General features: G+C 34.9%; 1 protein-coding gene across 3 annotated transcripts in view; it reads left to right on the top strand.

Moving 5' to 3' along the window:
- The window catches only part of LOC132068684 (DNA repair protein RAD50), a 48,472-nt gene extending 36,643 nt beyond the window's left edge, over nucleotides 1–11,829 (top strand). For all 3 annotated transcript variants that reach the window (XM_059462351.1, XM_059462352.1, XM_059462353.1), the window contains 7 exons: nucleotides 1,320–1,445; nucleotides 1,545–1,597; nucleotides 7,148–7,298; nucleotides 10,836–10,898; nucleotides 11,092–11,225; nucleotides 11,310–11,438; nucleotides 11,539–11,829. In XM_059462351.1, coding sequence (XP_059318334.1) covers nucleotides 1,320–1,445; nucleotides 1,545–1,597; nucleotides 7,148–7,298; nucleotides 10,836–10,898; nucleotides 11,092–11,225; nucleotides 11,310–11,438; nucleotides 11,539–11,578 — 696 coding nt within the window. In that variant the 3' untranslated portion in view covers nucleotides 11,579–11,829. The remainder of the gene's footprint in view (nucleotides 1–1,319; nucleotides 1,446–1,544; nucleotides 1,598–7,147; nucleotides 7,299–10,835; nucleotides 10,899–11,091; nucleotides 11,226–11,309; nucleotides 11,439–11,538) is intronic.
- Nucleotides 11,830–13,419: the final 1,590 nt, after the last annotated feature.

A 13,419-nucleotide genomic window follows, 5' to 3' on the forward strand; every position in this document is an offset into this window, starting at 1 on the left:
CAAAAAATACTAAACATTACAAAACCCTCCTTCTCTCTTAGTTGGCATGCCATGTCACATTCAATTTTTTTTTTTTAAAATAATAATAAACTTATGGAATAATTTCAAAAACCTCCCTCCAAGTTTGCCTTTATAATACTTAGTTCCCTTTACACTAGCTTCCCTTGTTTTGACTCTTTGTAATTAAACTAATTTTAAATACTAAAAATTATTTATGTTGCTAATATACCCTTTTGTAACCTTATTTATAATGTTTAAACTTTTGACGATGATAGTTTCTCATTGATAGTAAGATTTTTCCCAATTTATAACTATCTAATTTTATAGGTAAAGTGTTTTTGTTTTGTTTTGTTGTGCTTGAAAATTTTAATCTCGAACGCTAAAACATGAAATTCAACAACTGTGATATGAAAATTGATTCAAAAAGCTTGGACTTCATACTGCTTCATTAATTATTTTTAAAGTCTCACGCTGTATATACAGTTTCCAACCCTTTTTCGTAGATATAATTATGCTCCTTCTACCAAAAAAATTAGTATAAAATTTATTGCAGTTATACAACTATAAGAATTTAAAAAATGGATTATTCATCTCACCCTCTAAATACTAAAAGTGTGATGTGCTCCTTTTAGCCCAAATATTGTTATTAATAACATGATTATAAGAACAAAGAGAAATATTACCGTAACAGAATTTAGGATTTCTCATAGTGATATTACATTAACACTAGAATTTAGGATTTCTTATTTAGATATAAGATAGTTTTAAATTTTTAGCCTAACTATTAATATAACAATCCTAACAATTAATATAACAATCCGAACAATTTTAGGGGAGAGAACTGTTACGAAACATTGTTCACATAATTAAGTTATAAAAGGGTAAATTTGAAATATTTAATTATTTAAACAAGTTTGGTTACAAAAATTGAAATAAGGGATGTTAATGTAAATATCTCAAACCACAAGGGAACTAAGTGTTATCAAGACAAATTTGGAGGGAGGTCTTTGAAATTATTCCATAAATTTATTATTAAAAAATAAAATTTTAATGTGACATGGCATGCCAACTAGGAGAGACGGAGGGTTTTGTAATGTTTAGTATTTTTTGAGGAAAATGGGGATAGTTGAGTGATATTCTAGTCCTAAAAGAAACAAAAGTGATATTAAGAGGCAATTGTCAAAACATGGGTGACCTTTTAGGGAATTAACTCAAATTATTGTCCTTCGAATTTACATGGTTACTCTTATTGCGGTTAAACAAGTGCCACGGCACTGCTACTATTGTCCTTCGAATTTACATGGTTACTCTTATTGCAGTTAAACAAGTGCCATGGCACCCTATCTGTTTATCAAAGCAATATCTCCAAGAACAAAGTCGATCTTAAGCAGGCACAATACAAGGATATTGACAAACGCTATTTTGATCAGCTAATCCAGCTTAAGGTAATATCTTAGTCCATTGATGCAAGTATATGAAGCTAATTGCTTAGTAATTTAAGACGTTAAGGTATCTAATAGTGTCATTGATGTACCTTTGGACAGACTACAGAGATGGCAAACAAGGATCTGGATAGATATTACAGTGCCCTTGACAAGTGAGCTCCTTATACTTTAGCCATTAGCTCCTTCTGCATTTTATGTTGGGTTGCATGCATTCTAGCAACAACACGTGCTTCTAGCATTCAACATTTTCTTCTAACTTGTTAAAAAATAGTCAAGATATATCATTTGGGAAAGTTCAAATATATTGTATTCTCACGAATGGAGTACAAAGATTTTAAATCTTTTTTCTTAAAACACTTAATGTATTATCTTTTTTGATAACCAAGAAATCCCCGAGGGGTAGTGATACACGGTTCGAGACGCAGTCAGTAATTAGTCCGCCTTTTGAAATTGTTAATCTCAATATTTTCCTTTTTCAGCTAAGAGGAATTTGAACTTAAGGCTCTACTCCTAGCAAGTTACTAGTAGCGTACTAGGCCACTAGTTTGGTGCGATACTTGGTCTTTTATATTGCTTTTAATTACTCTCAAGAAAAAACGAGAAGGAAGATATTTGGGGAATATGTTTCTTGATTATTCTTTGAATCATGTTGGGTGTAAATAGTGTTTACAAGTAGACTAAAACGGTAATATAGTATTCCTACTCCTAATGACAAAACAAAAAAGATGCTAAATAAAACAACAAAGATGCTAAATCTTTTCTTTATTTGCAAAGTACCGCTTCTTGCCGTACTTTCAATTTCCTAATATTGACATCCTTAATACTCTCCCTCTAGTTGGATTGTACACATTGTATGACAAGTTACATATATATGCTCCTAACTTAGTCACAAATTTACCTAATTTTGTGCTACAGAGTGACTTTGTAAAATATCTGCTAATTGATCATGTAAGCTGACAAAACTAATGAATCTTGACCCAATCTTGTGTGGAATGAAATGACAATCCACTTTTATATGCTTTGTTCTGTAATGAAACACTGTGTTTTAAGCAATGTGTACTACAACCAGATTGTCATAGTCTCATAGATCAGTTGCTATGCATCTCCTCCACAACTCTGCTCTTTGAGAAGTTTCTTTAGCCATATAAGCTCACATGTAGCCAAAGCCATTGCTCAGTGTTCAGCCTCTGCACTTGATGTAACTACTCTGTCTTGCCTTTTGCTTTTTCATGAGATTAGTTTCTCGATGCATGCAGTGCACGTGTAGTTCAATCAAACATTACAAAGTTCGTACCTAAATATAATACTCCCTCTGTTTCAATTTATGTGACCTTTTTCCTTATTAGTCCGTGCCAAAAAGAATGACCTCTTTCTAAATTTGGAAACAATTTACCTTTACGCAATGATTTATAGCCACACAAAATATATGTGACTCATTTAACACCACAAGTTTAAAAGTCTTCTATACTTTCTTAAACTCCGTGCCCAGTGTTCACATAAATTGAAACGGAGGGAGTAATATTTTAGATGTAGATATATATATTCTTAAAGGCATTAGTATGAGTTGTAAATAGAAATAAATTATATAAAAGGCTTACGTAATACTTTCCAACTTTATTTTTTCTACATTTTTTATTGATAAATATCCCTTCTGTAATTTGATAGCCTTTTTATTTTATTCAGAAAATTCTTTCAACTTTTTTATAACATCACTAAAAGGTGGAATTCTGTATCCCGCAATGGATAACCAAAACTAAAATTAGTAACTAAACTAATGCAAGGATCTAAGTAATACAAACGTAGAAATAATTTCACCTCTTCATTAACAAATGTTAAAGGTCACAAAGGTCCTCATTTTTGCATTCTTTTTAAGTATTTTATCAATCTTCTTTAACTGACATATTGATTATTCAATCAATAACTCTGATGGGGTGTTTGAGCTTAGAAGCTAGACAAACCAGCTTTTAAGCTTTTTTTGGTGTTTGGTAAACACCAAAAATGCGTATCAGGCAAAACAAGGCAAAGTTATAAGTCGGGCTTTACGGCTTAAAAGCTCCTTTAAGTTTGACAAACTATTTTGCTTTCTTATCCTGTTGACTTTGAGGAAGACGAAAAGGGTTCTTTGTACCTCAGTATGTTTTTACATCCCATGTGAGGAGTGTTTGTACAAGTGAATCCTAACTGATTAAGGAAAGATAATCAATTACAATATAATAAAATATTCTATACCTATAATTACGCTAGGAAAAAAAAAGTCTCCTAGAATCATGCTAATTAATTAACACAATCAACACTCCCCTCAAGTTGGAGCAAAGATGTCGCACATTGCCCAGCTTGCAAATCAAAGTACGAATAGTCCTTTTGTAAGCACATCCACTAGCTGCTTTTTACGGTACATGAAGCAAATTAAAGGTGCCACTTGTAACTTTCTCTTTGATGAAGTGTCGATCAATTTCAATTTTTGTGCGGTCACACTAAACAGGATTCTGTTCTATACTGACTGCAGCTTTGTTGTCGCAGTGCAAGGAAAGTTTTCCATTTTCTGGCAATTTCAATTATTTCAGTAGCTTTTGTATCCAAGGAAGCTAATTAATACCCTAGGCTACAGCTCTATATTCTACTTCTGCACTTGATCTTGCAACTACAAATTGCTTCTTACATCTCCAAGTAACTAGGTTACCTCCAACGAGTGTATGGTAATCGGATGTAGACCTTCTATCATCTAAAGATCCAGCCCAATCCGTGTATGTAAAAGCTTCTATTTGGAGGTGATCATGTTTAGAGAAAAACAAACCTTTCCCTAGAGTAGGCTCTAGATACCGCATGTGAAAAACAACCAGGATCTCGAGGATCATCCATGAACTGACTCACCAAGATGATTGAATAGGCTATGTCTGGTCTAGTGTGAGAGAGATGAATGAGTCTTCCAACCAACCTCTGATATGTTAAGTTCATTACCGACGGGGTAGAAGTAGCCGGATAGTATAACGGAGGACAAAGCTAACCAGTAAATCAAAGTGGAGGGGTATATTTGGCCCTTTTCCCTTTATTTTTCGGTACCTTTTCAATGTATCCTTAAAAACTTCAGTCAAAATTCAAGGTTGTTCTTTTTTCCTGCACTTTCTCTATATGAATTGTTCACTATCCCGTAGATTTTCTATTCTTCTATTCAAAATTTTGGTGAAATTATTAATTATTATATTTTACAAATAATTCACATTTTTGAAAGTTGGTACAAATAAATTGTATTTGAATCAATTCAAAATTAAAAATCTTGCAATAATCAACTCTTTTTAGTGTTAACAACTTTAAGAGCATTTAGTTTTTTTTTTTTTTTTTTTCCTAACAAAAAAGGGCTTATTATCACTTTTATACCGAATACATCGACTTATTTTCAGTTTCAGCACTTCTATCCAAACGTGTAAGTGGTTATTCATAAAATCATTACTACCCTCAAGAAGTGCTTTTCAACATGTAGTGCTTAAAAGTTACTTTTGTTCAGCTAAGCCAAACATGTTTTAGGTGATTTCTTCTCATTTTCTAAGCCACTTGTGCTGGTGGGAGATAGCAGGTATCCGATGGAATAGTTGAGATTGCACACATATTGGCTTGGGCACTGCTGTTATAAGCAAAAAAAGATATTGCCCTAAATAAGCTTCCTCCTTAGAGTAAAATGATTCTGGAAATCTATGTCGCAACATTTTCTGTCCTTTGGAAACTGTGACCAAATGAACCCAAGTGATTGCAATTGTGCATGCCACAAAATTATGCCTCCCTCCTGAATCATAATTTGAATAGAAGAAGGCATTATCAGATTGTCACCAAGCACAACAAATACTTTCTTAACAGCTCCTTGGATACAAGCAAGTTAAGAACATATATAACAATGAGTACCATTATGTATCATGCATATAGTGTGAAGGTTTGAGGATAGGGTAAGCATGTAATTTGTCTTAGTTTTTTAGTACCACAGACCAAAAGGAAACTTTCAACTTAAAGCAAATCTATGTTTTTCAGATGATAGTGCTAATAATAACAACAGTGTTTTTCAGATGTTTTTGTTGTTGTTGTAGTGCTAATAGAAAAGAAAGTGGGCTTCTGAAAATGAATAGGGGACTAGAAGAATTGAGGATTTACTGCGTAACACATTACCATTTGGATCCAACTGTCTGGTTGTATAGGTTCAAATCGTATTGGACGCAATTTATTTCCATATATATATTTTTTTTAGATTTCGATAGCAAGAAAGACTGTTTGAATATTTGAATCCAAGACGCTTAATTCCTTTTTTTTATTAAGATTAAGACGAAAGTGATCAATATTTCTTTATGCTTGTTCTGAAGTATAAAAACGGTCCATTTGTTCCTGAATAGCTTCTTTCAAAAGGGCTTCTGCTTCCTCAGTAAATATCTTGGTAGAAGATATGATTTCTTGGAACTGAAGTTTATTAGTTTTTAAGTAAGTACGTAGCTCAACAAGAAATTTCCTTGCCTGTCCAACTTCTAATGAATCAAGATAGCCGTTATGTAAATACTGTTTTCTTTTTCTCTTCTGGAATTAGAATTTGATTCATATCTGATGTCTTCCTTAATCTGTGTGTAATGTCCATGTGGGACACTGATATAACCTATACGAGTTGGATTTAATCACCTAAACTATGGGTTCCTATTGAAGCTCAGAAGTTAGCTTGGTCAAAATTGGTCAACAGCTAGTACACAGCCTAGTAAGGAAGGACATAAATCGTAAGTGGCGTATCTGAGTCATACTTGGTCTGATGCTAACACTAGTTGAGCACCATGGACGTGAGTTCCTCACCATGTGTCACAAACTTCTGTTAATAGTTTTTGATTTAAATATTGTTTGAACACATTGGAGAATCTTGTCACTTTGTTGGACACCAATGGATTTTTTTCTCTGATAAATATACATATTGAGATTTCTGACCATGCTTTCTAGTCAACATCCAATGAAGTGATGGGTATTCTCCAATGGTGACGAAAGTCATACTTCTGTGCGACACAAAACATATGTTCTTTGTCAGCTATAGTCCAGCTTTCTGTAAACATCTAATCATCTATAAAAACCTGAATGATTGGTGTAATTCAAAAATAATCAGAAGCAATAGAGTTTTTCCGATATATACTGTGTTTTGTAATCCTTCGACACTCTGCTACTGTTTAGATAACTAATGAGATTCGACTTCCTCGTATGTACATAAGAGAGTTAATCAATAATGAGGTCCTCTTATGGTAAACTAAATTTGATTAAAGAAATAGAATCTCCTGTTGTCTTGATCTAGAAGAAAAAGGAGATTTTGCTGATAGATTTAAACATTCATTATCGCTTTTATGACATGGTGTATGAAACTGCTGTATTGCTTTCTAATCTTTGTTAGACTGGTGTTTTCTGAGTTGATTCTACTCAATGCATGTCCCTTACGTCATATATTTTGTTTACCAAGTTTATTCTACTATCCCTTATGGTCATATAATGTTTGTTTCCTAGATAAAGGTTGTATCAAATTTTTAATTCTGTGTCCAACTATTTTGGGTTCACCTGCTTAATTTTTTTTTTTGGTCTTGTTCAGACTACGTCCATTACAACTATTTCTGTAGGTTGCATTCTTTTCAAGCATCTCCTGTGTACTTTATGAGTGTGAATTCTAAATACTTTTATGTTCTATTTGGTTTCTCTTGTTTCAGAGCACTGATGCGTTTCCACACAATGAAAATGGAAGAGATAAATAAGATTATCAGGGAACTGTGGCAACAAACATACCGGGGCCAGGACATAGACTACATAAGCATTCATTCAGATTCTGAAGGTTCCGGCACTCGATCTTACAGCTATAGGGTACTAAACTATCTTCAAAACCTGATGTGTAGTGCTTTATCTGCTGAAAAGAATTAATGTGTAATGGTACTCGAGAAGGTGAGATGAATAGAAGGAATCCTAACGTGAATGGTTATCTTCTGTGTATATTATGCGAAGAAATGGATCTTGAACCTAACTCAACGTCAAAAGCTTGAACCTAACTCAATCTCAAAGCTATCTCATGAGATGAGAATTGTCCAAGACCATATAATGAGACAACATCACATTTCCTCCCCTAATATGGGACAATTAACATGCCCCTTATGCACAAGATTGGACATTTGAAGAATATAATATGAGCCCCAACATTCGGGAACTAAGAATAAGAATGTTTCAGATAGACACCATATGAGAAAGAAGGAAAATTGAGAAAGAACACTGCTTGATTAAACCCTCAAAAACTATTGGGGTTTAAATAGTAACGCCAACGTGCCTAAGAAAGGAAAGAAAACCAATTACATGATTACAAGAAATCAGTCTAATTGATCCTAACCATATTTACATAATCTTAGTAATATTAACAAGATCCTAACACTCCCCCTCAAGCTGGCGATAAAAAGCGTATGTACCAAGCTTGCAACATATATAACTAGTTCTTCAACTGCCAAGGGCTTGATGAATATATCTGCAAGCTGATTATTGGACTTCAGAAACTTTGTGACAATGTCTCCTGAGAATATCATCTCTGACGAAATAACAATTAATTTTTGTGAGCTTTGTCGTGCCGAATTTCAGTTCTTTTAGTGGCTAATCCCTATGTATTCATATGTAACCACTATCATAGACTGATATTCTGCTTTGATTGATCTTGCAACTACATTTTGTTTCTTACTTTCCCAAGACCCTAAATCCCCTCAACTGGAATACAATATCCTGAGGTAGATCATCTTTTAGAGGGTGAACCTGCGCAATCTGCTTCTGTATATCTCACAATGTGCTCATGTTTTTCAATCTTCGTAAAATAAGCCTTTTCCTGGAGCAAATTTTATGTGTTGAAGGATGCAAATAAATGCATTCCCATTACTCGAATCTTGGAATTGACTTACAACACTCACTGGGAAGGCAATGTCAGGTCGAGTATTTAACTTGCCTTCCATCCGCCTATGTCTTCCATGATCACTAGGAGGTTCCCCCCGACTTCGCAGATGCTTAATATTTGGATCTATTCGAGTATCAATGGGCCTGCAGTCCATCATTCTTGCTCATCTAAGATATCAGTGGCATACGGATGTTAAATGGAAGTTCCATATTTGGATTGGGCAACCTCAATATTTAAGAAGAGCGAGGTCCTTGGTCTGAGAATGTGAAAGGATGATGCTTTAATTTGGTAATTTCATCTTCATCATTACCTGTGATGATTATATCATTAGCATAGACTACCAAATACATGCACAGATGCAAAGAGGAGTCCTGAATAACCATTCTGAATTTACCAAATCAGTCTCAAGGACACCGTTTTAGACTATAGAGTGACCGACACAATTGACAAACAAGACCACTAAACTCCCCTTGAGCAACAGAGTCAGGTGGTTGCTCCATGTAAACCTCATCCTCAAGATTGCCGTGGAGAAGAATATTCTATTGTCCAATTGATGAAGAGCCCAATGGCGAAAATCAGTCTTGGATTGAAAAGATGGACATATGTTGACATTAGCCATGAGAGAGAAAGTATCAATGCAGTCAAGCCCAAATATTGGAATGTAAACCTTTTGGCAACAAGACGGAGGCCTTAAGTCAATCAATTTGTACATCTGGACAAATTTTAACCACATAAATCCACTGACAACCAGTTGTAGATTTGCCTGGACATAGAGGAACAAACCCTTAAGTACCACTAGCTTGAAAAACATACATCTCTTCTATCATAGATTGTTGCCATTCTGGATGAGAGAGCTCCACCCGTAGACTTAGGGATAGAACGTAGGACAAAGAATACACAAAGGCATAATGCTGTGGTGATAGGCGATGATAACTCAAATCGACATAATTGAGATTAGGATTGAGAGTGGAGCGATTACCTTTGCAAAGAGTAATTGCAGGACTAGGAGGAAACAAGTTCGCATTGGGTGAGATATATGATGCAAGAGATGAATCATTCGGACCTGAGTGTTGGACGCTGACGGCGATGATAAGTGAAGAATGGTGAAGCTGTAGAAGGAGGAGTTGTAGGTGGTGGAAGTGGGACTATGGTGAAGCTGTAGATTGGAGAAGATGCAGAAGTGATAATGAAAGAATCCCAAAAGATGAAACTGGTACACCTCAAAAATGTCTAGGTGTTTACCTGAACTCTTGGATTTTGCTCCTGTTTTAGCCTCTTTTTTTTTTTGGTTTGTATCAGTCTTATGACTGAGTTGGGCTCTAATTTTGGCCCATTCCATTTCGTTTTGTATATCAAGTCTAGAACTCTATCATTATCATTCTATGCTAGCATGTGTCTTGATACCATTTAAGCTCTAGAATTCCATGGGTTGTTGAAATTAGAACAAAACATACCTAATGTAATCCCACATGTGGGGTCTGGGGAGGGTAGAGTGTACACAGACTTTACCCCTACCTCGTGGAGATAGAGAGACTGTTTCGAAAGACACTCGGCTCAAGTAAAGGATTTCAAAGCAATTTGAAAAAGGAAATACGGAAATGAAGGAGACATGACAACTAAATAAGGAAAGTAGTACATAGCATTCCGAAAACATGAATAACAACAACGAATAATGCGATAACCGAAGCATAAGAAACACAGGTGGTTAACAAAGATCGAAGAACAAAAAACTACGAGAATAGTGCTAATATAAGAAAGTAGAAACCGATACGACAGATACGATGCTCCCAACTACCACCAAGCCTATCCCGCAGAAAAATGAGACAACGCTCAACTACCTACTAACCTTCTACCCTAATGCGTGACCTCCATACCCTCTTATCTAAGGTCATGTCCTCGGTAAGCTGAAGATGCGCCATGTCCTGTCTAATCATCTCCCCTCAATAGTCCTTCAGCCTACCTCTACCTCTCGTAAAACCCACCATGTCAACCTCTTACACCTCCTCACTGGGGCATCTACACATCTCCTCTTCACATGCTCAAACCATCTCGGCCTCACTTCTCTCATCTTGTCAACCCCGGAGTCCACTCCCACCTTGTCTTGGATATCTTCATTCCTAATCTTATCTCTTCTTGTATGCTCACACATCTATCTTAGCATTCTCATTTCCTCAACTTTCATCTTCTGAACGTGAGAGTTCTGGCCAACGTTCCGCCCCATACAACACAGTCGGTCTAGCCACCTCTTTGTAGAAATTACATTTTAGTGATATTTAGTTTGAGTTGTTAGCATTAATATTGTCACTGTTGTATATTGGATGTTGCTAATCTTGATTGTATAATTAGAAAATTCCCATATATGGTATTTGTCAACTTCTTTTTTTCTTTTGTGAATTGTTCGCTTCGCACTTAAAGCCCCTGAACGTTTGTTGATATTCTTGCACTTATCTTTCTAAAATAATGCCTGTGATTCACAGGTTTTGATGCAAACTGGTGATACTGAACTAGAAATGCGAGGGAGGTGTAGTGCTGGCCAAAAGGTGATAGTCATCTCAATTTTGATTATTTCTTTAGTGTGTTCACTTGATTTATGTGCCAATAAAGCTTTGATTTGACCACTCCTTTTGCTTAGCTCAAATCCGAACCTGGACAGAACTTTCACTAAACTTTTTTTTTTTTTTTTTTTCCTTTTTCTTTTGAACTGTCTTTTACTGGAGTTTTCTTATTCTTCAGGTCCTTGCATCACTTATCATACGATTGGCATTGGCTGAAACTTTTTGTCTCAACTGTGGAATTCTAGCACTGGATGAACCTACCACAAACCTAGATGACTCCAACAGTGAGAGTCTTGCTGCAGCTCTGTTAAGGTATGTGTTGTTCATTTACTAATTATGAGCTGCTCCTCAATGTGAATTCTTAAGGTTGAGTCTTTGTTCCTTCAACATCACCAGAATTATGGAGGACAGAAAAGGCCAAGAAAACTTTCAACTAATTGTCATTACACATGACGAGAGATTTGCTCAATATATTGGTCAACGCCAGCATGCAGAAAAGTATTATCGCATCACAAAAGATGACCAGTAAGTATTATCGCATCACCTTCCCTTCTTGATCTATTTGTTTATTATCAACATGCTGCAGTATTTAACACTCAACCTTCTTTTTCCTCCCTCTTTCCAGTCAGCACAGCATAATTGAAGCTCAGGAAATATTTGATTGATATCACATGGTTTCAGCCTCCAGCAGTATTGTATATCAGATGCTTCACAGCTGGACCGAAGTACGTATCAGAAAGCTAGTAGTCCACCATATGATAGGAACTGGATAGGATAATCTCATTCTTCCTTGGTTAAATATTTTGTCCACTCTTTCTTGTATTATGTAATCTGTAAATTAGTGTTCATCTAATCTTAAATGATCTATGCTGAGCCACTCTTCTTTGTAAAATATTCAAGTCTGCATTTCCTGGCATTGTGGGAGATCGTTTGCAAGACATAACTGAAACAAGCAGGAACTCTCATGTATCAGATGGGGTAAGTTGTATCTGTTCAAAAATAGAGTGGTGTTTGTTAAGTCTATTAAAGAATGCAGAATAGCTAAATTACTCAAACCACTTGATTGGATTGCTGGCAAAGACTGATAGTTAATGATTTAGTCGAATAGTGGTAATAAAACTATGCTGCTTGGAAAATGATGCGGACGGGCGACGAACTCTTGAGTGAATTGCTTTTTGATTTTACGGTATAGACACTTTTGACCTCCCAATCTATGCCTTGGGGTAATGATTCCTCTCGGATTACGACCCTTACCACGTGTTGTCCGTTGATTCATTTCTGTTCTGTTCTGGGAAAATTTTAAATTGAACAGTTTTCAGAAAATTTATTTAAGTTTATCAAAATAAGAGCTTTACTCACCTGCAGCGGCGCTAGTAGCATTAAATGTGGGGTTCAATTGAACCCATAACTTTCGACGCGGAGCCTAAATTTATGTGTAAAAAATTTATTAGAGTTGCAATAAATAGTAAACATGAATCGGTAAATTTTAAAATACAATGGTTCAACTAAAAATTTTAAAATATTGAACCCATAAAGTTTAAATTTTGCATTTGTCTCTGCTCACTTGAACGGCGTACTTGAGCACTAATGCCTGCACACCCCTCGATTCTCTTTCTATGACTACTTTGGAAGAGAGTGTCACTACTCAATAGCTTTCTTCTTTACCCAATATAGATATTGAATAGAATGAGTTCGCTTCATGATTTCACGACATGCCAAATAAGGGATTGTTAGAAGCTCCTGTAACGGACAGCTATAGCCAACTATTTTTTACAGTAGACTTCGAGAATAATAACAAAAGCTCCGTATCAATTTTTATGAATAGACTGAGTACTTTTGAGCGTAAGATTGTATGTGTTCTATTAACACTACTGGTAATAAGAGACAAATCTACTACCGAGCCAGTTTTGAAAAGTCCAAACCAATTCATGTTTTTAAATCTATAAACCAAACCAAACCAACAAAAGTCGGGTTTTTACCTCGGGTTTTCTGCTCGGGTTTTTCGGGTTTTTTCCGGTAAAGTCTTCATAAAACATATAACTTATACTTCAAATATTTCGTCACAGTAAGATACGACGATCTAATTAAGATATTTATTAAGAAAATAACACAAAAACGTGATGAAAGATGACATTGTACTAAAATATTCAACAAAAAAAAAAAATTAATGAAATTGCATAAAATAAAATTATCATAATCTAAAAGTACTAAGTCATACTACAATAAATACAACTAATTTATAAGGCATGTAAAAAATGATCATAATCTAAAAGTACTAAGTCATGCTAAAATAATGCTACTAAATATTAATTACATAACTAAATATTAAAGAAAAAAATAAAATTCGGTTATGTATTTTCACTTTCTAAACTAATATAAAACTAAAGAATAGATATCAAAATTATTGTCATTCTAGTGTTAGATGAATTTCTTTTTTGTTAGCATTAGTATTGATTTGATTTTTGTTGAGTTTTATTTGAGCTACTAATATCATTGGGCTATAAAA

Source organism: Lycium ferocissimum, chromosome 8 (genome assembly GCF_029784015.1).
Source record: "Lycium ferocissimum isolate CSIRO_LF1 chromosome 8, AGI_CSIRO_Lferr_CH_V1, whole genome shotgun sequence".
Classification (NCBI taxonomy): domain Eukaryota; kingdom Viridiplantae; phylum Streptophyta; class Magnoliopsida; order Solanales; family Solanaceae; genus Lycium; species Lycium ferocissimum.